Source organism: Musa acuminata, chromosome BXJ2-3, assembly GCF_036884655.1.
Source record: "Musa acuminata AAA Group cultivar baxijiao chromosome BXJ2-3, Cavendish_Baxijiao_AAA, whole genome shotgun sequence".
Taxonomy (NCBI): domain Eukaryota; kingdom Viridiplantae; phylum Streptophyta; class Magnoliopsida; order Zingiberales; family Musaceae; genus Musa; species Musa acuminata.
In genome coordinates this window covers 35,862,076-35,890,036 of record NC_088340.1, presented here as the reverse complement: position 1 = coordinate 35,890,036, position 27,961 = coordinate 35,862,076, and the positions used below count along the sequence as shown (strand labels likewise).

The window sequence follows — 27,961 nt, the reverse complement described above, 5'->3', positions numbered from 1 at the left end:
GTCACTATTTGATATCCAAGGCTCCACTGCAAAACTTTTACTGATCACTAAGAAGATCCATGATTTGTTTATTGACAACCCTACATGTTATAGATTATGATAAAACAAATCATTAATCGATGTTTTGTTTCGTTCTTTCGACTCATGGATCCTATTTTGGATTCCTTGATTGAGATTGCTCATGGGGAAGAATCGTTCAAGAGGAGTCAACAAAATTGTTTTGGTTTTATGTCAAGCCATAACTCAAGAAAAAGTCAAAATCATTATGATGATAGGTGAAATTGCTAAACCATATATAGCTCACCATGATGTAAAAACCAGTTAGTTCATGAAGCATAATTACAAGAAGGGAGGGATATCACAAGAACTTGAGTCCATAGATTGAGTTGAAGATGCTTCTATCTAAATTGGGCAAATCAGATGTATATATGACTTCAATCAAAAAAGCATACTTAAACAAAGTCGTAAGAGAACAATCTTACCATGATACCGATATTTGAATCTTAATATATCTTTTCCTTCATGATAAGCTACACGTATTCGCTTTTAGATAAGGTAGGTCTTAAGGCACATATTCTTTTGGAAATTTAGCAAGTTGAGAAAGTCATTCAAGTCAAAGAGATAATGAAGGCCTTATCTTTTAGAGGCATTTGTTTATTCATTTCTCTATTTTGTGAGATGTGTTCTTGCTACATATAGAAAGGCATAATCTCAGCCAAATCTCTTGTATTGCTTTTGTTGCATCTCCACATCACTAGGGTGATACGTGTGACGTATCTATCAAGCTTTGACAAGCTGGCATCTTTGACTTAGCACCATGTTAAGATCACATCCATGTACTCTTCTCCACCTACAAAGGCTAATATCCAATTCTTATCATCATTTTACTATTGCCGCTTGTTAGTGTAGTGATTCAAAGTTCCACTTTCATATTTATCAATCTCGAAAACAACTGTGCTTCTTATAATCCCATGTTTCCTCATCGAGTGTGTGCAGCACTCCATTCAAATGGTCGAAGCTACTAATTGAAATCCCTCAGTTCACAAGCAAAAGCTTCTTTCTTCACCAAGTGAGGAAGAAAGAAGGGTCATGATAGGTTGTTCAAAGGACCATATGAGCATAGTACTAATGCTTATGCCCTAAACGCTGAAGTTTACCATCAAAGACTGTGATAGAGTTGAAGGTTACAAGTTCAAGAACAGGTCCATTGACTGCGTACAGTACTGCATATAGTTTCGAGCTGTTGCTTTAAGGTTTATGCGGCGTCACATCAAGAGATAACCCTCCCTTCATCCCTAGGAAGGGTCACAATGTCAGGGGGACGGAGGGGGGGCTATCGAGTCAGTGACACACCAACCGACGGCAACAAAGACCATTGGCTACTCACGGAGAGCGGCACCAGCACGTAGGAGCAGGTGTCAGCGATCCATGCGGCGGGCGGTGGGAGCTACCGAAGTATGCGTTTAGCCTGTTTTGCCATCGCTTCTGCAGTTGGTCTCTCTGTGAGACCGCCACCAGCAGCGTTTTCTTTCGGTTTCTGTGTTCAAGAAGCAGTCATGAACTCATAATCACTATTATTATTCTCGCTCTATCTCTTTAGTCCTCTCATGTTAGAAAAATTCTACTAGACAAAGATATCTCGAGTAAGATTGATCGGAGCTAATATATATGAGATAGATATCGAGTTATCGAAATTTTGAATTGTAATAAAGAGAACTTTTGGAAGCAAAAATTGGTGTGGATTTGATTGGAACAGTTCAAAAACAATAAACTATTTGTGGTTTTGTGTTTTACTTCTACTGACAAGAATTGAGCGAGCACAAGAGTAATGACAAAAGCACAAGCGGGTTTACCGTCTCCTCCCCCTCCTTTCCGTTCCGGGTATAAAATAAGACGTCAAAAGAGAGGGGACTGATATAAAGAAGATCCAACCTGCACCAGATAGACATAAGAAAACTCTCGGCACCAAGAAAGAAAAGCTTACCTTCCTTGCTAAAGTTTAAGGTTTCTCCTCCACAGATCTCGTGCTGCAGCCGCCTGTTTTTTCCCTTTCCTGGTAACCTGCTGCTCTTAGCTGGTTGTTTGGTAGTGACTGTCGCCAGATCTGCAGATCAGCTAGCTGAGATAGAGTCGTGAGGAGGAGGCATGGTGAGAGGGAAGATTGTGATCCGGAGGATCGACAACTCCACCAGCCGGCAGGTCACCTTCTCGAAACGCAGAAACGGGCTGATGAAGAAAGCCAAGGAGCTCGCCATCCTCTGTGATGCGGAGGTAGGCCTGGTTATCTTCTCCAGCACCGGCCGGCTCTACGATTTCGCCAGCACCAGGTTGTATGACTCTTGTTCCGTCTTTGTCAGTGCTGGTTATGAGATTTGTGGGCTTCTTTCTTTCTTTTCTTCTTTGTTTCTTGAATGGAAGATGAATATCGATGGGTTGAACGGATGCATAAATCTAAAGGGTAGAAAAAGTGTGGCACATCAAACAGATCTCCTTTTTTGTATGCTTTTTCTGACTTTTATGATGTTGCAAGAATGATCTTGATTGATTCCCTCATTTGTTCCTCTTTCCTCCTCCCTCCTTCCATTCCATGCCTCTCTCTATCATTCTACCATCTACTCGTTCATCCATCTATCTATCCACCTCCATATCTGTGCTTGTTGTTGAATTGTGGCTGCTATTTTCATATACCCTTGGAATGGATCGAGTTGTTCCCTTCTTTTGTTTCCTCGGAAGCACTACATTATGACAAGTACGAGGAACACGAAGAACAATCCCATTCTATAGTTGTGTTTGATGGCCCTACCAAATCTCATGAATGCTGTGAATCCCTACGGATGTTTCCTCTCCAAGATCAGAAAGTGAAGCTGCACATGGAGTTCTTTGATGTCCTCCGACCAATGAATGTGGTTCCTTAGAGTTACTGTCAGCTGATCAGTGATTGCTGAACAAAACATGATCTAAAGTAGATCTTGACATCATGCGAGGCCATGATGAAGGCATTCACATGCATGCATCAGATGTTTCCTCTTAGGTTTTTGCAGTAAACTGCTTGAATCATCTTTAATATCAGCTGTGGAGATTGCTTGAGCAAAGACAAGGGATTTCTTTACCTTGGGTACCATAATTTCTAGTGTTAGAATTAGGAAGCTTGCAAATGCCATTGCCTATTTATATTTTCCACTAATTAGAAGGAAAAAAGGGGAATTAATTTCAATTTTTTTCCTCTTTGAGATAAACATATTATTTTAGCAGTAATTATTCTTGTCATACTCAATCATACTTACTTGTATTTGAGCTAGAAAAATTAGAATTTTTAGTTTGATAACTTGCTACCATGGTTCTTACATAGCTAAGGCTGTCTTTTACAAGATCATAAATCCATAATAACTAAAAAATTCTTTTGCATAGTATGCTATATCGATCAAGCTTGTCCGTAGCATAGCTAATGTTTTAATTTGTTTTCGCTTAACATCTCGATACAATTATAAAAACAGTTTAAGCATATTTAAATCGTTATAACTCATGTTCGATTTTCAGCATGAAGTCTCTGATAGAACGATACAAAAAGGCCAAAGAGGACCATCATTTTTCTATGACTGCAACTTCGGAGGTTAAGGTATATGCTAAACTTAGCGCGAGCTTATATACAAATTCATTTTTTATAAACACTTGTTCATTCATTTCATACTTTTGTATTTGCAAAACACCTTTGATCAATCTTCACAACATTAGTTCCATACTATCTATCTATGTGGGAGATGCATAAAGAAGATTAGGTATCATATTTTTTCATAAATATTCATGAGATCTGCAAAAACTTAGATACTTAGATTTTTTTTTTCTTTTTCCGATCTCACCGCTTAAGTATTAGGGTGTATATGGTTGTAATTTTTCATAAGGTGAAATATTAGGAAGCATATTAATGAATCTCAAGGAAGAATTAAGTCCCAAATAACATTGTTTTAATTACTTTGTTGTTAAAGAAAAAATAAACATAATGTTCATATTATGATTTTTTTGGGAAAATTTATGTTCTTAAATCCTTAGATACAAAAATGGTCAGATTCTGATTTTTTTTCGGAACGTAAATGAGGTCACAAGCACACAGTTTGTGAGCAAGAGTCAAGATCTAGGAAGAACTTAAAGAAAACTAGAACAAGAACATGTTCTTCATTTCATTTTCCTAAACCTCAAATATGATACATTTAAGTGTTTCCTTTTTCACCAATAAGCCTTCTCCCATAAGAGTTTGCTATTTCTTAGTATCACATGCATGACATAAAGAGGGAAAAGAAAAAGATTGGCTATCTCTTGTAGAGAAAGAGAGAGGACAAAATAATAGAATGGAAATGCAAGGTATCAAAAATATATATCCAAAGAAATTAATGCAGAGGATATCTTAGCATTCATCCAACAAAAAGACCACTTTAGATTTCGATTTCAAAATGAAATTGCTCTTACATCCATAAATAGATCACTGAACAAGAAATAACACATGAATATTCTCTAGAAAACAATTATGCTTAATCTCTCGTATCATTTGTATGTTGATACTTTATGTCGATAAGCTGGAGCATAATCCCTTAAACACTGTTTTAATCCTTGTAGAATTAGAAGTGTCGACCATTTCAGAAATAAAATTCATGGAATTTTAAATAATCTCACCATACTTCAATGAAATGCTATTCTTCTACCATGAACTGGATAAAAGTAACTGTGGAAACTTTCTTGATGCTTCACTTGATAGGCATTTTGACATAAGTTTCTTGATTGTTTAAAGCTTTACCTACAGACATGACTTAATGACATGGTGTCATTTATTTCATGCATCAAGCAGTTTATATTATTTATGCATATAATTTGTAGATTTTTAATAATTTGGTTCTTTTTTTCTAATTGGTAGCGTATATTAAAAAAATTAATAAGTTAAGAAAGAGTTTTGTTAGGCAAGTATCTAACATCGATCAAATTAATTGCTTTGTAATCGCAAGTTTTGGCAAAGGGAGGTAGCAAGCTTGAGGCAGCAACTACGTAACTTACAAGATAATCACAGGTATCCTCGTTTTACTTCACTTTGCACACTCAAAAGAAACCATGATTACTCGAAAGCCCTAATTTTATAGAACTTCTCTAATAACATTTCTTCAGTTTTCATTAAATATTTCCTTCATTTTGAGTAACACCATCAATATATGTGGTTTATGTTACTCGAATCGATACTATTATTGCAAATTTGCTAGCTAATCACAATTGCTTATGGTTCCTTAACTGAGCTATAACAAATGAGTGAAAGTTAATTAATCAAGCTACTTAGAAACATGTCTCCTTTTAACAACATGTCATATGCAAAGTATTATAGAATTATAAAATCTATAGAACGAAGTATAAACAAGTAAACAGGAACAGCATCTACAAAAGAAAGAAATTAATGATATGAAAATACAATTTTAAAAGACACAAAATATGAAGTTTCTGCTAATTTGCTGTGTGTCCATAAAATAATATTTGCACACTGAGGTTTCTTTCATTAATGTGTGAGTTCTGGAAAAATTCAACCTCATTTTGAATGGAATAGACTCCAAAACCATCAGATAAAAATGCAGGATTCTTTGGAAAAAAATTATGTCTTCATCATCATGGATGATAGACATCAACACCTTCCTCCTTGTGTAAGATTAGCTTTGGTTCTCTTTGTCACAATTGACATCTTAAGATTTACTACAAAATAGTTATGTTGGTGTTGCATCAAATCTATATCCTTTGTCAATAATTACTGGCCAACATCGAGCAGCAATTACTGTCCAATGGAAGACCATGTAATGTAAATGTTTGCCATGTTTGCAACCAAGAAATTGTTCTGATCATTCAGTAGTCGACTCACACACTATACCTCCTTGCCACAACATACGTAATATTTGGTTGATCAGAATACACACGTCTCTAGTAGAAGAGCACATAGTACATGTTTGCCAACATCTGCAGGCACTTGATGGGAGAAGAGCTCTCTGGCCTTAGCATCAAGGACCTACAGGACTTAGAGAAACAACTAGAGATGAGTCTTCACGTTGTCCGAACGAAGAAGGTCTCAGTTACCTTTCAACAATGAGTTTCTCCTTTCTTGTTCAGCATTCCTGGTGCAATGAATTGTTATTTTGCAGGACCAACTGTTGACAGATCAAATTCAGGAGCTTAAATGGAAGGTTCTGCCAATGGCAACCCTAATCATTCTGCTCTAAGTCTTACCTGCACCAAAAGTTGCTAATCGTTCTGTGGTCACACTGCAGGCAAACCTTATTTACCAAGAGAATGCGGAGCTTCATAAGAAGGTAACCCTCCTTAGTGAAGAAAACATGGAACTACATGAGAAGGTAGGACTTAGAAAGCTCATTTCGATCCGAAGTCTTTCCGGTGTATGTTGTCTCACACAAGCCAAGAATTCTAATCGTCTACATCAGGTGAAAGCAACAAGGGGTGAGATCGGTGACAGTGGAGACTCAGCTGTTCCATATGGTTGTCTTAGTATCAGCGAGGAAGCAGATGCACCGAATCATCTCCAGTTAAGTAGGCCACTAGAGCAAGCAAATGGAGTACAAATTGGAGCACCACAGCTACGGTAACTTCTCTTTCCTACAGTGGAACTTCATAGGTATCAAATGCTAGGTTTACTATAGAATGCTTAACCCTATTTATCACAGCCTTGGATTGCACTAAGAAGATCTCAAAGCTTCAACAGCATCATCTCCTGATGTGGTGTACTGAGAGGAGCTTCAAGGAGAATTATATATATATGTATATCATGTGATTTAACTAAAACCAATTGTTGTTCATTAGTTCTTCGCTATGAAGTTATGAATACTATTGATCCAGTTGATAAGTTTAACAATTTCTAAGATTGTTTTTGGACGTGCCTAAACCGACGAATCGCAGTTTAGTTCGAGATAATGCAAGAAACTACAACAAACAAAGAGATGAAATTTAATGTATAACAGCTAGTCGAGGAAGTAAAATTCTCTCAAATATCCAATACAATGAAAATTAAATTCATGTATCTTTCCCGGTCTTCATGTGAGAGTGGTTTGGTTTCTCCATGTAGATCGCATGAAGTTATGCATACCGACCTAAGGAGTGCTGAGAGTTGACTTGTTGCGACAAGGAAAGAGAGATTCTACTGCTGTTGTCGAAGGAGGAAAGAGCTGAGGAAATTATTTGTGTTTTGGGTCAAGAAAAATTCACGAGCGAAACATGTTCTGATCCAATCCAATCTGAGGCCTCAGAAGCCAATATAATATCTCACCCTTTAATACAGGCCTTTAAAAGTCAAATTCATTGACTAGAATTGAGAGTCATGTATGATCCAATTAATCTTAAAGATGTTTGCTATGAAACATCATCCCATCAAATTTTATACCCAAAGCATTTAGTATGGATATGGTGATGATGCCTTAAATATTGTTTGATGAAATCTTGAAGCTATCAATTAGTTTGACAGGTAAAATTCTTAATTGATTCCTTTGAAAAATAAGATAAAATGGAATTAGAAAAAGGTAAAGGATAAGTCACTCAACAAGCCACAGTTATCACACAATTCCTCCACCGCCCATAATTTCATGATAGGAAAGCGACCAATCATTGGAGGCCTATCTGCCACTTGTCGGTCGCGTAGTGGTCAGGAGGCGGGCGACAAGATCTTTGGTGTTGCAATTGAGGTGGAGGAAAGCAAGGAAAAGATAAGGAATCGGTAAATAGCCGGAGAAGAGAGAGGGGAATCGCCGGAAGTCAACAGCAGCAGAGCAGAAAGGAAGGCAGCTGCCGAGATTACATTCATTCCGGAGAGCTATGGCGGCGTTCGCAGCTTCTTCTCCGGCGGCGACGGCGGTGCTAGGCGGAGCTCGCCTCTCCTCCTCCAGCTCGGCCGCTCTCCGGACCCCTGTCCTCCACCTCCCGCCGCCGCCTCGCCGTCACTTCTCTACCCTTCCCCTCCCTCTTTCTTCAGGTATCCTATCTTCCATCAACACTGGCTTTAATCTTCTTTCTCTCTATCATGCCAATTTCACTGCCAAGTTCGAATTTTTGAGAGATTTGTAGCTTCCATCTCCTCCATTGTTGTTAGGTTCCCTTACTCGCATTGTAGAATAAGGACAGGGAAACAAGTGTCCCACTCCTAACACTCACATCAGATTTAGATACATCGACTGATTAACATTCTCATTGGCAGATGCTGCCAGATTCTCCTCACTCCGGGTGAAAGCATCTTCTTCCTCGGAGGAGTCATCTGGCTCTGTTCAAACTGATGAGCTCCTGGCGGACTTGAAGGAGAAAGTATGTCTCAACATTCTTTTAAGTCATGTCATCGTCTCCTAAATGCTCCAACTGATAACGTTGCAATGACAGTGGGATTCCATCGAGAACAAGTCTACAGTCTTCTTGTACGGGGGAGGTGCACTCCTTGCAGTGTGGCTATCTGCCGTCGTCATCAGCGCTGTCAACTCGGTTCCTCTGGTAGACGCTGTCAACAAGTCCATTGGTGTTGTTTTGAGCAACTGTGATAGGAATACTGATGTTATAATGTCTTTTTGTATTCAATCAAATTGAGACAAAAATGTTACCTACTTGCAGCTTCCAAAGATCATGGAGTTGGTGGGACTTGGATACACTGGTTGGTTTGTGTATCGCTACCTACTCTACAAGGTGAGGCTTAAGATCCAAATGATCTCATCGATTTTCTTGATCGACTCAAAACTTCCTTCATTAGATTTTTCTATTTCAGTCAGCATTAATGACTTGATGATCACAACCAGTGGAGATTAAGACAGAGAAATAGATTCTTACTAAAACAAAATAGTCATGGGAATCATTTATAGCAGCTGAAGTTTGAAGAATGCACATTATCGCAACTATGATGCATATCTACTTGTTTATCATCATCCTTTTCCTGAGAAGCTTCGCTTGTCATTCACAGGACAGCAGAAAAGAGTTAGCAACTGACATTGAAGCTTTGAAGAAGAAGATTGCTGGAACAGGCGAATAACTACTGGATGGAGTTGGCTGGCAAATGTGAGGTTGCTCTTGATGAACTGTATAAGACACTATTATATGCCATATTTATCAGTGTTTAATGTTATTTCTTGGATCGAGAGTGTTCATCATTGTAATGCCAATAACTACTTGGGATTAGAAATTTTTCTTCTGAAAAAAATGTAATTTTTTTCCGATTATTTCCTCAAACTTCTGCCGGAAGATTATGACAGAGTGCAAGAGTTCTTAGTTCATATAATGGAGAGCACAATTAAAGATCCAAGATAGAAAAGGTGAGAGTGAGCCCAAATGGTGGGTTAAATTAGCCCCAAATCACTGGCCCAATCTTAATCCAAATCTCTTTCGAGCTTGAATCGAACCTCACTAGCCCGATCGTCTTTGGCAGCAATGTACGGACGACAATGTACAATCATGCCTTACGATACGTGCAAACAATAGATTGTCGTCTTCGACGGCTGGATGACTCTTTCTGGTCTGTGCTTATGACTTCATCTCACACCTTCTTCCTCCCCAAGTAAAGCAAAACAAATATAAACCCTCGATCGAAATCAATTCGAATCCATTAGGGTTTTGTATCGCCGCCGTCTCCAAAATCCCCATTCTTCTTCGTCCTCCTCCTCGTGCTCTCGGAAGAAAGAAGAAGAAGATGGCCGCGGTGTCGTTCCTGACAAACGTGGCGCGGGTGGCGATCGGGCTGGGGACGGGCGCCACGCTGATGAACGCGTCGCTCTACACGGTGGACGGTGGTGAGCGGGCCGTGCTCTTCGACCGGTTCCGCGGTGTGCTCCCGGAGACGGTGGGCGAGGGCACCCACTTCCTCGTCCCCTGGCTGCAGAAACCCTTCATTTTCGACATCCGCACCCGCCCCCACACCTTCGCCTCCAACTCCGGCACCAAGGACCTGCAGATGGTCAACCTCACCCTCCGCCTCCTTTCCCGCCCGGACGTCGCCCACCTTCCCACCATCTTCACCTCCCTCGGTACCGAGTACGACGAGAAGGTCCTCCCATCCATTGGCAACGAGGTCCTCAAGTCCGTCGTCGCCCAGTTCAACGCCGATCAACTGCTCACCGAGCGTCCCCACGTCTCTGCCCTCGTCCGGGACGCCCTCATTCGCCGTGCGCGTGACTTCCATATCGTTCTCGATGACGTCGCCATCACCCACCTCTCCTACGGCGTCGAGTTCTCCAGCGCCGTCGAGAAGAAGCAGGTTGCACAGCAGGAGGCCGAGCGCTCCAAATTCCTCGTCGCCCGCGCCGAGCAGGAGCGACGCGCCGCAGTCATCCGCGCTGAAGGTGAGAGCGAGGCCGCCAAGCTCATCTCCGACGCCACGTTTGCTGCCGGTACTGGCCTCCTCGAGCTTCGCCGGATCGAGGCCGCTCGCGAGATCGCCACCACCCTCTCAAAATCGCCCAACGTCGTCTACCTCCCTGGAGGGAACAACATGCTCCTTGGTATCAACCCTGCCGGCATGGTACAAGGCCGGTGAACTTAGGGATTCCTCTCCCCTGTTCTCTTCCCTCACCTTCCTTATCCTTCATGAAGGTTTTACTTCTACATTGATCTTGAACTTGCTCATAGGAATGTTTGATGAGGAGTGTTTTGGTACTGTAGTCCAATGATGTTTCCAATTCAATAATGCTTCATACTTGGTTCGTTTGGACCTTTATTCTGCTTCATTGGGTTGACAAACTGTGATGCTTAGCTTTAAAAACAATGTGCTTTGTGTTCTACCTCGCTGCACATAACAGTCTTCATGTACCTCTTATGCTCTCATTTGTGCTCTTTGAGTACCTTCAAGTTTCGTTATCCATGTTGCCAAAGTTTTTGAATGTTCATGATGACATCTTATACATGGCTCTTTTCTGTTAGTTTAAGATTAGTCTATTTACTTTTGTTTTTGTCAGGATGTAACCCCTGAAATCCATGTCTAATTAATTGCTGTGTTATGTTTATGATTTGTCTATATGCATTGGATATTTTATGAAGTTCTAGTCATATTCAAAATGCTTGTTCGATATTTCTTTCTTGGTTTTCAGTAGCAATATTTTGTATGCATATACGTTGATGATTATCTTTGGTACTATCTCTTTTTTATTATTTACCAACTAAACCTTCTGGAAATTGTCTTTAGGTTTCCCTTCCTGTCAAGTTTAGTGAAGAGGAGGTATTAGTGAAACATGACTGCATTAGCAATGTGTTAAGTGAGGGTATGCATTGGAAAATTATTTAGGGACATGAAGCTCAATCAAGGGTATTCACCTTGCATGCAAACGATTTCACTTCTATATGTTGGAGAATTACCATAAAAGGTTTTTTTTAATACTGAAAAACAAATTTATTAGTAATCAAGGGCACATAAAATAAGCTCCTCAGCTCTTTAACACCTTAATTTGCTTTCCAGTTTTTGAACTGCTTTACTGTCTGATTATGGAGAAACAAACAAATATAGACATGAAGGAGTTTTATTCAACAAGAAGATAGCTGATGTCTATTATCATGGGTTATCATGCCACGATACAGGCAAGACATATTGTAGCACACATGGTTAGGTGATTAATTTGGTACGTTTTCTGTTTCATACCAATTGCAAGTTTGGTTTCCAGCTTCACAGTTTCTAGAAATAAGCATGTCAGTAAGCCTTGGAAGATTAATTCTAGTCTCGCTTGGAGGATTCTGGAGACTGTTTGTTGCGTCATCTCTATTGGAAAGGTGCTGATTTTGATTTGCATCATGCCGTTGTCTTAATGATTTTGTTGGAGCCTGTTTCTACCTGCTAGCATATTCTTTTTTTTTTTTTTTATCGTGTTTCATATGACAACAGTCTTGGCAACCAGATGATTGATAATTTATTGAAACATGGGTTTCAAAGTAGTTTTTGCTATTATCTTGTTAATACACTGTGAGAAGCTTGTTTTATTCCTAGACCAGGTTTTGGAAGGAAAAAAAAAGGTAGAAAGATGATACAACATTGATATTTTCTAGCTTCAATGTCTCAATTTATTTTCTGCACTAGACACTTTTGGAGAAGAAATTGAACTAGCTGGATTTCATCATAATTTTTTTAACAAAGGAAAAAAAGGACTTTCATATTCAGTTGATAGGAAGCTGATACAACGTTGATTGGATTAACTGATTGCAATTGATTTTGCCATGACATGTTTTTTCTCAGATCTAATGGACTTGTTTCCTTGCCTTTGATTATGGACAATTGAGTTATTTTACATAGTCAGAAAAATCATATACCAGTTGGCTTGTTGCTAAACTAGGAAATTAATTAAATTTAATCTGGTTTTCCATAGTTGTTCTGGAGTTTCATATTGATATCTTCCTGGTTAGATACATTTGGAAGAAATGATATTAGCATGACTCAGTTGGTTTATGCTGTGGAGGGAGATTATATGATATAGAAATTAATCAAATATTATACTGACTGACACCCATGGAAAAAATTTGTTTATCTTCAGTTTACTGAAAGTTGAAATTCATATAAATGCTAAGCCAAAGCATTTTATGTTTTGTACCTTGTTACAAGCATCGAGTTTCTTAGAGTTGGATAAAAAGATATAGAACGTGTCATTATTGAGGTATAATCTTAATAGAATTTTGTGGTTTTGGAAAAAAAAAAGGTATTTCGATTGAATAGTAAAAGAGGCATGTAGTCGTGAATTAGTATCCAAGTCCTACTTTCATAAATACTATGACAACATATACAGAAAAGTGGATTCAATTTTAGGGTACATGAAGGTTTTTTTGGAAATGGTCCTATAACTAGAATAATGGTGCAAGTTCTGGCAACTGATGCTTTGTTCCATTGTCCTTGCAACGGACTTCTATAGTTGATTGATAAACTTAAAATTGCCTGTTAGATTTCAGGTCAAGTATTTGCATGCCTGTATGGTGCATAATTTTCTCTCTCAACCTACAGGACCTTTTAGGCGAAATTCTTACAATCTGTCTTGCCCATATCATCATGCCTTCAGTAATTCTCCAGCATGTACGGTATTTACCTGGTATCGATGACATGAAATATCAGGAACCAAAGTTGTGACCATCCCTAATATAAAAGAAATGTTGTGATATGATATCCGAGTTTGTTGTACTCGTATCCTGAGATAGCTGTGCAAGCTTTATGCAATGTTATTTTTACTGAGTAAAGTGTTCTAAGATCAGAATGAGCTGTATGCTTCCTGTCAATATCTCTTGAAATGGTATGGTTAGAATGTTTGTGGCATACAAACGAATTAGACAGTTATAGTTTTAGATGGCTTACTCACGACCTGTCTATGCTTCTTGTTTAGAATATTAGCTTGTATAGCTTTTTTTAGGTTTTAGTTGTCATAGTTACCTCCATTAACTATGATTTGCTATATGTTTGAATTAAATAAGTCTTTTAAGCAATTAGAACAAGTCGTGCTTATTGATAAGATGGTTTATGTAATCATTGTCATTTGGCCTGTTATTCCAATGATGATGAAGGTATATTAGTCATGTTTGTTGACTGTTGTGAACTAGTTTAGTGTTACAACACCAATCTTTTCCGGTTACTGATCTTTGTTTCAAAAGCATTCAAATCTTTGTTTATATTTCTGGTGATCTTTTTTTCCTTCTTGTACTATTAATGCTAGATTGGTCTTTTTAATGTATAGCAATATTAATTAGGACATCTCATCTTATTAGACACAAATTTTTGGCTCACCATGCAAATTTGGAAGTAATATAATTATTTATTGGATTAATTACATATTATCCCTTGCAGTTAGATCTCTTTAGCATATCGTTTCATAGACTTAAAAAATTTATATTAAAATTTTCATAGTTTTGAAAGTAAAATATTTAGTCTCATTTATCCTAACGTCATCGGCTTTATCAATGGAAAATATAACACGTGACGGTATGTGCATAAAGGATACCAAAACGATGAGCTAAAAGATAATTTCAATTGTGGTGACGGATGATGACATCATGGGTGGTTGTGATGGTGGCCAGTAATAATGATGCAGTGGTCAACCTTATCAATGTCGATCCAAACATTGACGACAAGGAGAAAGAAGAGGCAAAGTGATGAAGCATTTGCGTTGACACCAGAGGAAGAAGAAGAGGAGGGAGCATCTGTGTCGACGTCGCACCGCTCTGTCTCTTCTTCCTTCTCTAGCATCGTGTTGCGTATGCGTCAATGTTGCACTCAAATCCTCATACGATTGTTTCATTCGATGGCATGATGGATTCGAGGAAAGAACGATGGGTGGCGAGGAGGGAGAGGTCATGAGTGAGCTTGGCGAAGAGGCACACTTACTTCAAGCTCTTGAGCTTTAGTTGGTGTGCGAATGACGCGTACGCCCTGGCCACAACGACGTTGTTGTCGACCTACTTTCGAATCAGCTTTGCTCGCAATCAAAGGGGGTCCAATCATATGACGAGGATTGATCGTCACACAAAATGAAGGCCCGAAGAGAATAGAACCGACGACGAGAGAGACAACAAACTCTCATCCTCCTTGCTCACCTTCGACTCACGTGGTGGTGGGGGAGAGTATTAAAAATATGGCGGCGACAAATACGACAAGCGAGACAACGAAGAAATGATGGATCGTCACATTTCTATTAGCCTTCAGATTGGGAATCACCATTTATGCTAGGGTTTCGAGATCGATCGATTGGATCCACTCTACCTCACTTGCCTCCTCTTCCTCATCTCTTTTTGTCGTCGGTAACGCAGATGCCACACTTGCCTCATCTTTCTCTTTCGATGCTGGCGCAAATGCCTTACTTCCCTCCTCTTCCTCCTCTGGCATCGATGTAGATGTCTCGTTGTTTTTCCTCTCGTTTCTTCTGTCGTCAATGTTTGGATCAACATCGATAAGGTTGATCATCACATTGTTGTCATCAACCACCCATGGCATTATCATTTGTTCCTCTTGTTTCTTCTTGTCGTCAATGTTTGGATCAACATCGATAAGGTTGATCATCACATTATTGTCATCAACCACCCATGGCATTATCATTTGTCATCATTATTGAAATTATCCTTTTGTCTATTATTTTCATGTCATTCATGCATATGTTGTCATTAAGATAAATAAGATTAAATATTTTAGTTTCATAACTATAGAAATTTCAATATAAATTTTTAAGTATACTAATCAGGATATTAAAGAGGTCTAACTACATGGGTTAATATATGTAATTAACTTTTTTTTCACAATCACACTAGTCAAGTTTCTATAACCTTTTTTTTCTAAGATTTTATTATATTTCATAAGTATTTGTTAGATTATTTAGAGTTTCTATTGTAGCTGGAATTGGCGGCGAACATCTCTCTATGTTAGAGGCTGAAGCCCTGTTTCTTAACTAGAAATTCAATTATTGTTATTCTGGTGCATAAATTTTAGAAATTAGATGAGCTGATCCTAAATGGACTTTACGGTTTTGTGGTTGTGTTGTAGATCAGATGAGATTGGAACAGAGACTCAACCATGTCAAATAATCGTGACTAGAAAAGAAACTTCCATTTCAGGTGTGTGAGACTCTACCCATTGGAGGAGGCTTCCACTGACATACATTAAGGTTGGTCCACAACTTATCAACATCTCTTTATATGTAACTCTGCTCCACTTAAAACTCGTACTCGAATACCAAATGACTAACTGCAGGCAGCTTTAGAATCTGATTTCCAAGAAGCAGTGTATCGATAAAGATTAAAGGCGCTATATTGGATCTAATTCTATTGCTGCTCTGCCAATTCTCCATAGTAATGATAGGCAGCATCTTCATGTGTGTGTGTGTGTTATACCATCTTACCCAAGGAGACTTGTGGCCCTTCAGAAAGCGAAAGGGCTGTAAGATGATTTGTCGGGGCAACGATAACATCTTTTATAAGGTTTTCTTTGAAGTCGTTGCAGTGCACGAGGATCCCACGGTGCATGGCCTGAAAAGAACCAATGCGCACGATCTTATGAAAAGAGACGTGTGACCGTTCAAAATGCGAAGAGCCATAGGTTTCGACCTGATGTCCACTTCGACGACCGATGTGATCTCAAGATTACATCCCAGTATTAGTGTTTGTTTGATCGAATTGGTCGAAACCGATGAGTGCTAGTGTACCGGTCCGATTGATGTCTTCTGAAGACAAAGTGTCCTAACTCATTGCTTATAAACGGGGGTTAATTATAGATTATTTTTGTAGTTAGTTACTTTTAGCATTATAATTTTTATAATTTAAAAAAAAATTATATTGATATTTTTATTGTTTCGTAAAGTGAAACATCTAGATTATTTATCCTAACATATCAATTTTATTAATAAAAATATGAAAATAAAAAATAAAAAAAAATAATTTTAACATTTCAATTGATGGTGACTGACAACATTAGTGGTGGTAGACGACAACATTAGTGGTGGTAGACGACGATACCACTGGGAGCCTTGGATGACTGTTGTGAATGAAAAGAATGACGACGAAAGATGATGGTCGCTCAACATCGACGTAGTTGTCAAGCAATCCTTTTGTCATTTTATGTCTATGCCATTTGCATTGGCCAACGCAAATATGAAAGACAATCCATGGGCACTTTGTATGTATAAATTTTAAAAATATTATATATAATATTTATATTTTTTAGTTAAATACTATAATTATGTACATGTATCAAAAATATTATATACATAAGAAAATTATTTTGTTCAGTAAATTAGTATATTTTAATTTTAAGATTATCTTTTTTTATTGTACTCCTATGGATAACAATAATGAAAATTAAAATATTATATTCTACTATATATATATATATATATATATATATATATATATATATATATCATCTAATCCAATTAAAATATAAAAAACAATATTAACAGTACTTGATAATAAGATGACATCTTGAGATTGAACACCAAGATCAATCAAATATCCCTAAACATATAAAAGTAATATAATGTCAAATAATAAAATTAATATTTTACAATTTTAATTATTAAGACATCGACTACTCTTATCTATATAAAATAGTAAAAAAATATTATTGATATTAAATAATCTCTTCTTAAGTATATAATATCTCAATAACTTTTTGTCATCGCCATTCAATTTCCCATGTTAAATATACAAGATTGATGAATTTATGAAAAAGTCTGCAAGAACAGCCAAATTAAGATGATAAGACAATAGAATCACAATATTGTGAGATTATTGACAATGTTGTAGAATCGAGAGACAGGGAACAATAAGATTCCCCAACAGAGTGCCGTGATTATCACAACCATAAGTGCCAAATAAACAGGTGCAGTTTACACTTCAACTAAGAACATGAAATTGTTGACAAGACAGTCCCACAGCTAGGAGAAGAGCAGGTTTGCACTGTTGCACCGTTCATTGTTTCCCGATTATGGTGGTCTCCGCGATCATGGAGGTGACAACATATGGATCCATGTTTGAAGCTGGCCTCCGGTCCTCAAAGTAACCTGGACAGATGGAATTACACACCCATCACCACAAAGTTTAACACCATGATTTACTTAGTAAAGTTGATGCAGGAAATGCTATGAATCTAAGTTGAAAGAAAGACAGAAGCAGCTCTCGGAGAAAAGAAATTTGACCTTTGCCATTTTTCTCCGTCTCTCGACCCACTCGAATGGAAGCACCACGATTAGCGACTCCCTGCCAATCAGAATAAGCAATCATGAGAAAAATCGTTTCCTTCGAATAAGGAGTCCTCCAAGACCTTTTGTTATAATTCAGACAATCATCACATACCCATAGGAAGGTGTTAATATCAGCAGTCTCATGTCGACCAGTAAGGCGGCGCTCATTTCCTTCTCCATATGCGGCAATGTGCTCCTTGTGCCTCTTGCCAAGCTTTTCAATGGCACTCTTAATGACTTCATATCCTCCATCGTTTCTCATGGATTTGGTACTGAGAGCAACATATCAAACGCAAATTAGATAACACCACAAAAACATGAAAACACTAAATAAGTAGTTGTTGACTTGATTGCACAAAAATATGAAAAATACTGACAGGTACTTGGTGATCTGATTGCAAGACAACAACTAGAAAGGAGGTAATAATGTTTTATTACCTGTAATTTGTGTGGGCACCAGCACCATTCCAGTCTCCCTGATAGAAGAAACACAGCAACAACAAATAATAATAATTTCAATATCAAGCAGCACAATTTGGCATTGCCTGTATGTATTAGGAAAAAATTGCAGAATGACAACTAATTTGACATGTAAAAAGCTAATGAGAATGTAAATTTAGACCTGGATCGGCTTCGGGTCAAAAGAGAGTACTACTCCTGCTATCTCAGTGATTCTCTGTTGAAAAATTTAGTTTGGTTAGACATGCCAATCATGGGTTCTCACACGGCAAGTTTTTTTTTTTAACATGAAATCTATGTGATGAGATTTCCAGTACGATGTAATTACCTCAAGAATGTAACGTGCAACCCATAGTTCATCACCAGCTGAAATACCAACAGCAGGTCCAACTTGAAACTCCCACTAGAAATCACAGAAAGCAGTTGTTCATTTCAAGTAGGACAAAGAGCAAAACTCGCAGTTATTGAAATAAACAAAAGCTGTTACCTGTCCTGGCATGACTTCCCCATTGATACCACTGATATTGATACCAGCATAAAGACAGGCTTTGTAGTGAGCATCAACTATGTCACGGCCAAAGGCTTTATCTGCACCAGCAGAACAGTAATATGGGCCCTGAAATGAAACTTGAATGGATTAGATCTAACTGAAAATGTTGTAGTCTAAGTTCATGATTCAATTCTCAAGAAAAAATGATTTGGTAAAAGCAACTTGACAAAGTCAAGCAGAGTAGAAATCATTATGCTATTAGCCCAAATAGATCACCCAAGTAATGCTACTAATGAACAAAACAAATAGGCATGCATCATTTTTCTATTTCATGATCTCAATTGAGATCCTCTGCATACTTTTCTAGCATTTTCTAGATGAGAAGAAGTATATGATGAATCAATTTGTTAGAATAGAACGAGTAACATTCGTCCCAACTGTTTTGATTATTATTTTCTTTTGCAGTCTTCAATTTCATAGAATAGACATCAAACTTTAAGAAAAAGTTTAGATATAAAAAGAGTAACGGGAGTTGTTTAATATCCTGATGTTTAAAAAAGAATCAAAATGTACAAGAAGGTCACAATATATCTATCTTTCGGCAACAATAATTGCATTATTAAAAGATGAAAGCAAATAAAAAAAAGGCCTATCATGTCAACACCAATGAGTCTAATTAAAGATATATTACCTGAGGACCAGGAAAGCCACCAACAGGCCACCCAAGAGGCCATTTGACATCCTTTTGCAAGAGGGTGTACTCCTGCTCAATTCCATACCTGAATAGAAAAAGAAAAAGTGATGAACCAATAATAAAGATCCATTACATCAGAGGAAGACAAGTTTGAGATAGACAAATAATGAAATTTAGGAACACACCATGGCACTTCAGCAACAACATCAGGATGGCTAAAAATCTTAGCAGCATTGTGCCTCTTGTTAGTGGGGATTGGCTCTCCGGCTGGGGTATAACAGTCACACATAACCTACAAGCCAACAAAATAAGAATGTGGAGTTCTATTTACAAACATTTATTTACTTATATGATCATCCCCCTAGGTTATAAGATGGAAAGATAATACCAAACATAACAGCAAAGCATGATAATAGTAGCAATATTCAAATATTATTAGCTATGGTATCCAGAGGGGTACCGGCTAAAACATTATACCCCTTGCAAATATTATGTCGTAGTTTTCACAAGTAAAATTATTTCACAAAGCCAACAAAAGAAATATATGATAACATGAAAAATGAAATAATACTAATACAGATAACCTTCATTCATAACACTGAGCACATGGTAACTAATTGTCACATCAAATATAATGGCTTAGATTCATTGCTTAATGGGTTACAACTGAATGTGGCATTCAGATTTAGTTATAATGCCTGAGATATTGACCCTAGTTTTAGTAATTTTTACTTTATTGAAATGGTATTTTACTAAAACAGAGAGATTTCATATTTTAGAGTGTCATTTTTCTTTCTTTCTTCCACTCACGAAGATAAAAGGCCATCTCAATGCATCTTGGCCGAAACAGCAAGCATATGATGTTTATGTACATCAAGTTAACATGCTGGCTTGGAGTAATTTTAATTCTTTCAAAATTCATGGAAAGCATTAGCTAAATGGGATTGTATTGGAGAATTTATGCATAACCAGCATTAACCAATTTGTTGATTTTATCCCTATGTAAACTATACAACAAATATTGTTTATTAATAATGTAAAGTATATACTACATGGGTTCAATTTTCCAAAAGAAAACTTCAATAAGACTGTGATATTTAACTTGTTTATAAATGAACATTATTTAATAGCTATGAGTTGATCAATTCAAATTTAAGCTAAGCAAATATAAAGAATTAAATTAACACAACAGAAATCTAAAATAGCCGCATTGGTGACAACTCCATGTGTTGTTAATGGAATTAACACAACCAATGTTTTCATAAAATTGTTATGTAAGTTATTCAACTAAAGAACTTGTTAAACTTTTATTGATACATATACTAGGCACGAATATGGATAGGATAAATATGACAAATGCTGAGTCCAGTTGATGCTGGATGATATATGAAGAATATACTTACAAGAATGTTATTTCCCCTCCTGAATGGATCCTTAAAAATGGCTTGAGGACTACACAATAGATGAAATATACAAATGTTATCGACAGGGAAACAAACAAAGGCAAAACAGAAAAGCAATCATAAAAATAGAATACCATAAATGTAAAGAAGATGAAACACTTACTACAAGATCACTTCACTGTCGTCACCCGGAGCTTGACCTGTGCTTGAACCATCATAGTTCCAGGTGGGTAGCTTCGAAGGATCGCTGACAGGACCTGGGAGAGTCTGCAATAAGAAATGATAAGTGCTTCAATCAGATCAGACGGGATGATCAGCTTAGTATAATTAAGAAACAAAATTGGCGGGTTTAAATGATATGAAAGTAAAAGATAAAGAATCCAAGTCTTACCCTAGCCTTGCTTCTTATATCCAAACCCGATCCTCCAATCCTAAAGTACATGGTAGGCGTATTAAGTGTCACATAGTAAAAGTCGAATCAACAGACTAAAATCACAAGGATAAAAAACTCTAATGAGGTCTCATAAGGCCAAATCAATCCCCGAGCAAAAAGATTAAGACCAAATCAGCTAAATGTTAGAGAGATCAAACCAGCAAAAGAGACAGAGATCAACCTCCGATTTTGATCTCAGGATACATAGAACCAGAAAAGTTTAGTCAACACTTGAGTCGAACTCAACTTAAAAACGATGAATCAAGGACAATAACAGTTTAAAGTAGAAAAAGAGTAAAGATCGAGAAGGCCGAAGTGCAATAGATGGAACAATCCACAAGTCCTATGAGATCTCAACTGCGATCGAACTATGAAGCGTCTCCAGAGAGAAAAACGGGGCAAAAAGGATTATTACATCGAATAACAACAAAAAACGAACGATCTATACATCATAATAAACCTTATAACTGTCACGATTATAAATCAGAATAAAACATCAAAAAGAGAAGACCATGTGAAATCTACGGAAAACAACGACAAAAACGACAAAAAGATCCGACACACTAGGAAGAAACAAGACACCACACGAAACGTGAAATCACATGTTTTCAACATTGATACATAGAAGAACCCACGAAAAAGGATCTTTCCTTTGCCAGGATAAATCGATCATAGTACAGTTCCACTTGACTACCGCACCGAAGAAAAAGAGATCTAAGAAACAAGAACAAAACTACGCACACGCAAGTCCTCAAACAACCAAAAGATGTTCCCCAACGGATCTCAGCCGAGGCCCAACATAGACCACAACTAAAATCTGCAAAGAAGTAGGAACCATGGCGCCAAGGACCAAAAGAAAGCCAAGATGGAGCAGTCTTTCCGCCGGAACTCCCAACAAAACCCAGAAAATAGCAGTCAGAACAGGGGGTAAAGAAGAAAAAGGGAGGAACTCACCATATGTACTCGGCGATGATCTTTTCGGTCGTCTCGGAGAGGTTAAGGTTGACGAGATCGGTGAGCGAAGCCATGGCTGAGGCAGAACTCTCACTTCCCCGATCTGAGGCACAACCGACACACGGAGAAGAGCGATGAAGAAGAGAGGATGGCAGAGCCTTTTATATGCAAATGTGGGTGGCGCTCCACTTGGTGTGGAATCTATTTTGTTAGGAAATATATAATTACTCTACAAAATTAATTATATGTATATATCAATTATTTTCATTGTTAGTATAAATTTTAAGTTTTTTTTTTATTTTGGCATACTTCTTTAAATAAAGTAAATTAAGTAAACCATGATTACAAATGACTGTCTTACATTTTATGGATGTATGTTAATGTATTTATATAAATAGTAATTGTTATTATTGTTCAAGGTAAATTTTAGAAAAAATATAATAAATAAAAACAAAACTCTAAGTCACTTTTTTGTTGTCAAGGCACTATAAAAGGATGAAATTTGATGTGATGAGGGGTTAAGTTAGGAAGGAAAACAGATGGTATTGTGAGATAATAGAATTAAATTTGGTGTGTTAAATCAGATATTTCATATATTGGAGTATTTTTGGGTTTCCTTATAAATCATAGAACAATAGGATTGTACCCTTTTGGTGCAAAAGAACTTAATGAACTAATGAGGTGTATATATATATATATATATAATTGTTTAATATGCAATTGCCCCTAAAACCAAATAGAATGATGGAGTTGTGATCTTTAAGAAATCAAATTTGATGTGTGTAAATTTTTTTTTTTTTGTAAGAAAATAGACTTTTTGGCAAGTCAATGGAAGGGTTGGTGGCCTCCTTTTATTGTGTTCCAAGTATATGTTTGGACTTTGGGGACAAGGGTTTGGTTTCACCTAACCCCAACTTATGGTATTACTAGTGATTGGTCCAATTTGCCCTTGACTCTTAGATGAATTGGGAAAAAATAGAGAGGATTGAAAACTTTCAATTAATATAAATATCTTTCTCATTAATTATAATAATTTTTTGTGAATTAAATAATATTCTAAGACATCTTATTAGAAATTATAATAAAATTTAAACACTTTTAATTTAAGTATTTTTTATATTATTAATATTTTATGATTTTATTATTATTGTATCTCTCAAATTAGTGATAATATGTCAACCTAACATTTACTTCAATAGCTGCCAAGTGCAACTAATCTTTGTGCACCTTCAAGCAACACAGGCATTCCCACCTAATGGTCAATCCAATTTGTGATTACTATAATTATGAGAATTTAATGATCAATCCAAGTATTGATCATCCGAAGCTATCAAATATCCATGAATCAAATGTGTTTTCATGATCAACCTTCATCACAAGGACTGTATCTCCAGTGTTAAAACCTTTTCCTTATACTAAATCAATTTTGGAGGAATTAATGGAATTAGGAAGGGTATATCGGTCAACTCAAAAGAACAAGTCAGTCGACCTCCGAGTCTGCCGTGGGAAAAGTGGTACCAACCAACGTAAGGACGTCCACCGGCTCGGGCGGTCAAAAGGCCTGCCAACGTCGTTGTCACGTCAGGTAGCCCCGGTCTTGCCGGTCGCCCCTCCGATGCTGTGGGTCCGCGCCGCCTCGCGGGCCCAGAGGTGGGACCTGCTCGGCCTTCGTATATTGTATGGGAGCTTTGGAATCTCAGACTGCGGCCTCAGATCCCGTCCCTACGTTTCCTCCTAAGCAGAGCTCGACAGAGGTATCTTTGTCTTCTTCCCAAGGCTGACTGCCGCATTCAATGGTTTGGACCTCTTGGCGTTGGAAACAGATCACAAGGACGGAAAAATAAAGGGCGATGATGTGACTCTTCGCCGGTTCTGATGGAGTAGCTTCTTCGATGGTGCCCAAGGCCAATTGGGTGCGTTCGAGCTGTCAAGCTTTTCTTTTCCTAAAGCTGTCAACTTGACTGAGAGCATGCACTCATCTGCCAACCTACTCCCTGAGGTTGGCCATAAAATTGGCCAATCTCAGTCAACTCGTTGATCTGAATATTCCTTTTTTCTGTCATTAAAAAAATGTTCGACACAGCTTGAATCTTCTCAAAGAAAGCTGAAAACAAGCCATGCTGAAACAAATACTTCAGCAATGAAGAGAAGGAACAAACCAAATTAATTTTTCTCTCTCATTTTTTTCTTTTTGTCTCAATAAGTGAACCTTTACTTGGGAGACTATATCTCAATTTGATTTCTAAATAATCTACATTTATATTATTATTATTTATTGGGAAAGGTAAAGCCTAAGAAGATTTTACTAGGAAATATAGATAAAGTATTTGATTACTTTTTATCTATCTAAGAATATTTTTTCATGTAGAATCAATGACTTGAAAAGATTCAGATGATGGACAGGTTGGGCTTCATGACTTTGGAAATGTCAACGACACATGAATTAAGCAATGACACAAAACCATCTCTCTATTTTGTCATTTAAGTTAATGAGTTTACTATTTTATATGTTCTTGCTTTTGACTTGAGCTAAGAAGAGGATATTTTAAATCACTTTCTATTGCACATATTGTCTACTCTTACGTCCTGTCCAATCATTCATTTCTCTTTTGTGATTTTAGCATTATAACAATTGTTTTTGGGTATCCCCAAGCCTTAGAATCATTGAACACTAACCACATACTTGTGAAGCATCTTCTTCAGGAATTAAACTGGCAACTTACTGTTGAGGAAAGGGAAGCATGAAGACATCCGGATCTTGCAAGTTTTCCATCAACATCACAGCTACAATCTCTCACTTCAGCAGCAGCAGTCACTTTCTTGATTCACTTCAATTTATTATCTTCGGTAGCTTTGCAAAAGAGAAAACAAAAACAACATAGTCAGGTGTTTCTGATCATTCATGATCAGAAAGAATGTCTGAGTCATGAAATATTTTTTAGATAGGCAAACACTTGATGATGTTAGAAGAAGTTTTAAGGGAATCATTTGTGATGAAACCATCCCTAACCTACTAACAATGTTCATCTCATATTTGATGGAACAGATAGGATTTTTGTGATGGTTTCTTTCATTCCCATGACTCATCCTGCTCCTCCTTTGTGAGGCAGAATCTCTAACTTTGATTCCCTGTTGGATTTTCTGGGAAGTCCTTTCTAGCTTCACCTAAATATTATCTGCAACTTGGACAAGACAAGTATGTGGATCATGGAGGAATGTGTGCACATGAAATCTTGCAGTATATGAGTTGTGTTTAGTAGATCATGTATTTGTTATATGTTAACTCACATACTTCCATATGTCAATCTGAGCACCACTTACCAATAAAGAATCAATTTTTAATAAAATTAAATATATATTATCTATTATAATTAGTTAATCTTAATGTTTCGATCATTATACCAAAGTTACATTGAAATCTTTATACTTACGAAAATTAAATACTTAATTTTATTATTATAATAAACTTATTTTTTTATTTTTAATCATGTAAAATTATCTTTTTAATCATATAGACTAACTTTCGTAAATATAAAAATCTTAATATAATTTTTAAAAATATAAGTATCAAAATATTAAAGATAACTTAATTACATTGTGTAATCTCGTTAAATAATTTTTCATTGTTCCAGTAAGTCTAAAATAATCATTTTCAGATAAATTAAGTTGCTTTGAGTTCATTTTACATTTGAGTAGAGGTTCAAAGTTATCTGTATTTTAAGAATTCTTTTAAGCTAATAAACCCTAAAGCCTGTTGATAACCATGGATCAAAGGTCTTGGCGTGGATTGTAATCCGGTTTGATTGGGTTCAATTTCATGAGAGGCGAACCGAACCGGTTCGACGACCGGAGCAGCGGGTCGTCGGCGGAAGAAGCGGTCGTTATGCGCGCCAAACGGGGTTTCTACCGTCCCATCTCGCGCCAGCTCTCCCCCTTCTTTCGACGCCACATCCCATCCCTTAAAACACACGCATTAAGAGATGCGACGGAGGAAGAAGCTAGCGAGATTGCGAGGTCTCTCGAGTACGAGGTAGAGGCCGTTCCTTCGTCTGGTCTGCCTGTTCCCTTCTCCGGTGGTAAAACCTGTGACTCGTGTAGGATCCTTTGAGAACTTTGGTGATCACTGCTTTCTCGTTCTTCTAGTTCTCCGTCTCCCTGTCAGAGATAGAAGATGGCAGATGGTGAGGACATTCAGCCCCTCGTGTGCGACAATGGAACTGGAATGGTCAAGGTACGGCTACAAGACCTGCTCTCGATGTCGATGATATATGATTCATCGTTTGCGTTTGTATTTCTAGGCTGGTTTTGCCGGAGATGATGCCCCGAGAGCTGTCTTCCCTAGCATTGTGGGTCGACCACGCCACACCGGCGTGATGGTAGGCATGGGGCAGAAGGACGCGTACGTGGGAGACGAAGCTCAATCCAAGCGAGGCATTCTGACGCTCAAGTACCCGATCGAGCACGGCATCGTGAGCAACTGGGACGACATGGAGAAGATTTGGCACCACACCTTCTACAACGAGCTCCGCGTCGCCCCCGAAGAACACCCCATTCTGCTCACCGAGGCGCCTCTCAACCCCAAGGCGAATCGTGAGAAGATGACTCAGATCATGTTCGAGACCTTCAACGCTCCCGCGATGTATGTCGCCATCCAGGCTGTCCTCTCTCTTTATGCTAGTGGTCGAACGACAGGTAACCCTACCCATCCACCTCGATCGATCATTCTCCGATGAAGCCATGAAATGAACCAGAAAGCTGCATCGTCTAAAGTAATTTGCTCGAACACTATTATGTTGGTATGCGTAGGCATTGTGCTCGACTCCGGCGACGGTGTCAGCCACACGGTTCCTATCTACGAAGGCTACGCACTCCCGCACGCGATTCTTCGCCTCGACCTGGCGGGCCGCGACCTCACCGACGCTCTCATGAAGATCCTGACGGAGCGCGGCTACTCCTTCACCACCACGGCGGAGCGTGAAATCGTCCGTGACATCAAGGAGAAGCTGGCCTACATCGCTCTCGACTACGAGCAGGAGCTGGAGATGGCGAAGACCAGCTCGTCGGTGGAGAAGAACTACGAGCTGCCGGACGGGCAGGTGATCACCATCGGCGCCGAGCGGTTCCGCTGCCCGGAAGTCCTCTTCCAGCCGTCCATGATCGGGATGGAAGCTGCAGGCATACACGAGACCACCTACAACTCCATCATGAAGTGCGATGTGGACATCAGGAAGGATTTGTATGGAAACATCGTGCTGAGCGGAGGATCCACCATGTTCCCAGGCATTGCTGACAGGATGAGCAAGGAGATCACGGCGCTGGCGCCAAGCAGCATGAAGATTAAGGTGGTTGCTCCCCCCGAGAGGAAGTACAGTGTTTGGATTGGAGGCTCCATTTTGGCATCCCTCAGCACCTTCCAACAGGTAAATTCTCAGACTCATCTCGATACATGTACGAAATATCCATTGATCCTGACGAGCTATTGTCGTTCATGGCAGATGTGGATTGCAAAAGCAGAGTACGATGAGTCTGGTCCATCGATCGTGCACAGGAAATGCTTCTAAGATCACCAACACTGGGAATGGTAGAAGAATAAGGTGAGATCATCAACACGACTGGCTTGAGAGAGTAGGCTCAGTTATCTCCAAATGGATTTCACCTGAATGGTGGTATGGACACTGATGAGGGCTGCTGTTCTTCCTCAACCAAGTATTGCTTCGGTGTTTGGTGCTTTGTTCCTCTTAATTCTTACTTCAATTCTGTACTTGATGGAAGGTCGAGAATTCCGAACCAGATGTGATTTTTGAGTATCTTGTTACCTTGCTATTTATGTTCAATAAGTGTATTTTGCCGTCA

At 38.2% G+C, this 27,961-nt stretch overlaps 5 protein-coding genes across 8 annotated transcripts; 4 read left to right on the top strand and 1 right to left on the bottom strand.

Annotated features, from left to right (window-relative positions):
• Window positions 1-1,913: 1,913 nt before the first annotated feature.
• LOC135584543 (MADS-box transcription factor 23-like) lies at window positions 1,914-6,866 on the top strand. Of its 3 annotated transcripts, none has more exons than XM_065100223.1 (9): window positions 1,914-2,004; window positions 2,090-2,327; window positions 3,538-3,616; window positions 4,992-5,053; window positions 5,983-6,082; window positions 6,159-6,200; window positions 6,285-6,368; window positions 6,456-6,613; window positions 6,696-6,866. In XM_065100223.1, exons 2-9 carry the CDS (start codon window positions 2,146-2,148, stop codon window positions 6,709-6,711), a joined length of 723 nt encoding a protein of 240 aa, XP_064956295.1. In that variant the 5' UTR covers window positions 1,914-2,004; window positions 2,090-2,145; the 3' UTR covers window positions 6,712-6,866. The 3 variants fall into 3 exon arrangements, with proteins under 3 accessions (XP_064956295.1, XP_064956296.1, XP_064956294.1); XM_065100224.1 differs by having other exon boundaries at window positions 1,926-2,004; window positions 2,111-2,327; XM_065100222.1 differs by having other exon boundaries at window positions 1,945-2,327.
• An 857-nt stretch (window positions 6,867-7,723) lies between these two features.
• Window positions 7,724-9,215, top strand: LOC103979302 (protein CURVATURE THYLAKOID 1A, chloroplastic-like). Its single transcript, XM_009395395.3, has 5 exons — window positions 7,724-7,993; window positions 8,216-8,319; window positions 8,392-8,499; window positions 8,617-8,688; window positions 8,960-9,215. Exons 1-5 carry the CDS (start codon window positions 7,837-7,839, stop codon window positions 9,026-9,028), a joined length of 510 nt encoding a protein of 169 aa, XP_009393670.2. The 5' UTR covers window positions 7,724-7,836; the 3' UTR covers window positions 9,029-9,215.
• A 298-nt stretch (window positions 9,216-9,513) lies between these two features.
• On the top strand, window positions 9,514-10,715 carry LOC103979303 (prohibitin-3, mitochondrial-like). The gene has a single exon (XM_009395396.3). The coding sequence runs from the start codon at window positions 9,683-9,685 to the stop codon at window positions 10,523-10,525; it is 843 nt and encodes a 280-aa protein (XP_009393671.2). The 5' UTR covers window positions 9,514-9,682; the 3' UTR covers window positions 10,526-10,715.
• A 6,467-nt stretch (window positions 10,716-17,182) lies between these two features.
• On the bottom strand, window positions 17,183-22,266 carry LOC135607942 (glutamine synthetase nodule isozyme). Its single transcript, XM_065100220.1, has 13 exons — window positions 22,109-22,266; window positions 21,113-21,152; window positions 20,885-20,988; window positions 20,722-20,770; window positions 19,504-19,610; window positions 19,316-19,403; window positions 18,622-18,750; window positions 18,463-18,537; window positions 18,298-18,351; window positions 18,114-18,151; window positions 17,788-17,947; window positions 17,631-17,691; window positions 17,183-17,495 (listed from the first exon to the last, which is right to left on the bottom strand). The coding sequence occupies exons 1-13, from the start codon at window positions 22,180-22,182 to the stop codon at window positions 17,404-17,406; spliced, it is 1,071 nt and encodes a 356-aa protein (XP_064956292.1). The 5' UTR covers window positions 22,183-22,266; the 3' UTR covers window positions 17,183-17,403.
• A 3,812-nt stretch (window positions 22,267-26,078) lies between these two features.
• LOC135606543 (actin-like) lies at window positions 26,079-27,756 on the top strand. Of its 2 annotated transcripts, XM_065097575.1 has the most exons (5): window positions 26,079-26,184; window positions 26,252-26,339; window positions 26,407-26,800; window positions 26,915-27,528; window positions 27,604-27,756. In XM_065097575.1, exons 2-5 carry the CDS (start codon window positions 26,280-26,282, stop codon window positions 27,667-27,669), a joined length of 1,134 nt encoding a protein of 377 aa, XP_064953647.1. In that variant the 5' UTR covers window positions 26,079-26,184; window positions 26,252-26,279; the 3' UTR covers window positions 27,670-27,756. The 2 variants fall into 2 exon arrangements, with proteins under 2 accessions (XP_064953647.1, XP_064953646.1); XM_065097574.1 differs by having other exon boundaries at window positions 26,097-26,339.
• The last annotated feature ends 205 nt before the right edge of the window (window positions 27,757-27,961 follow it).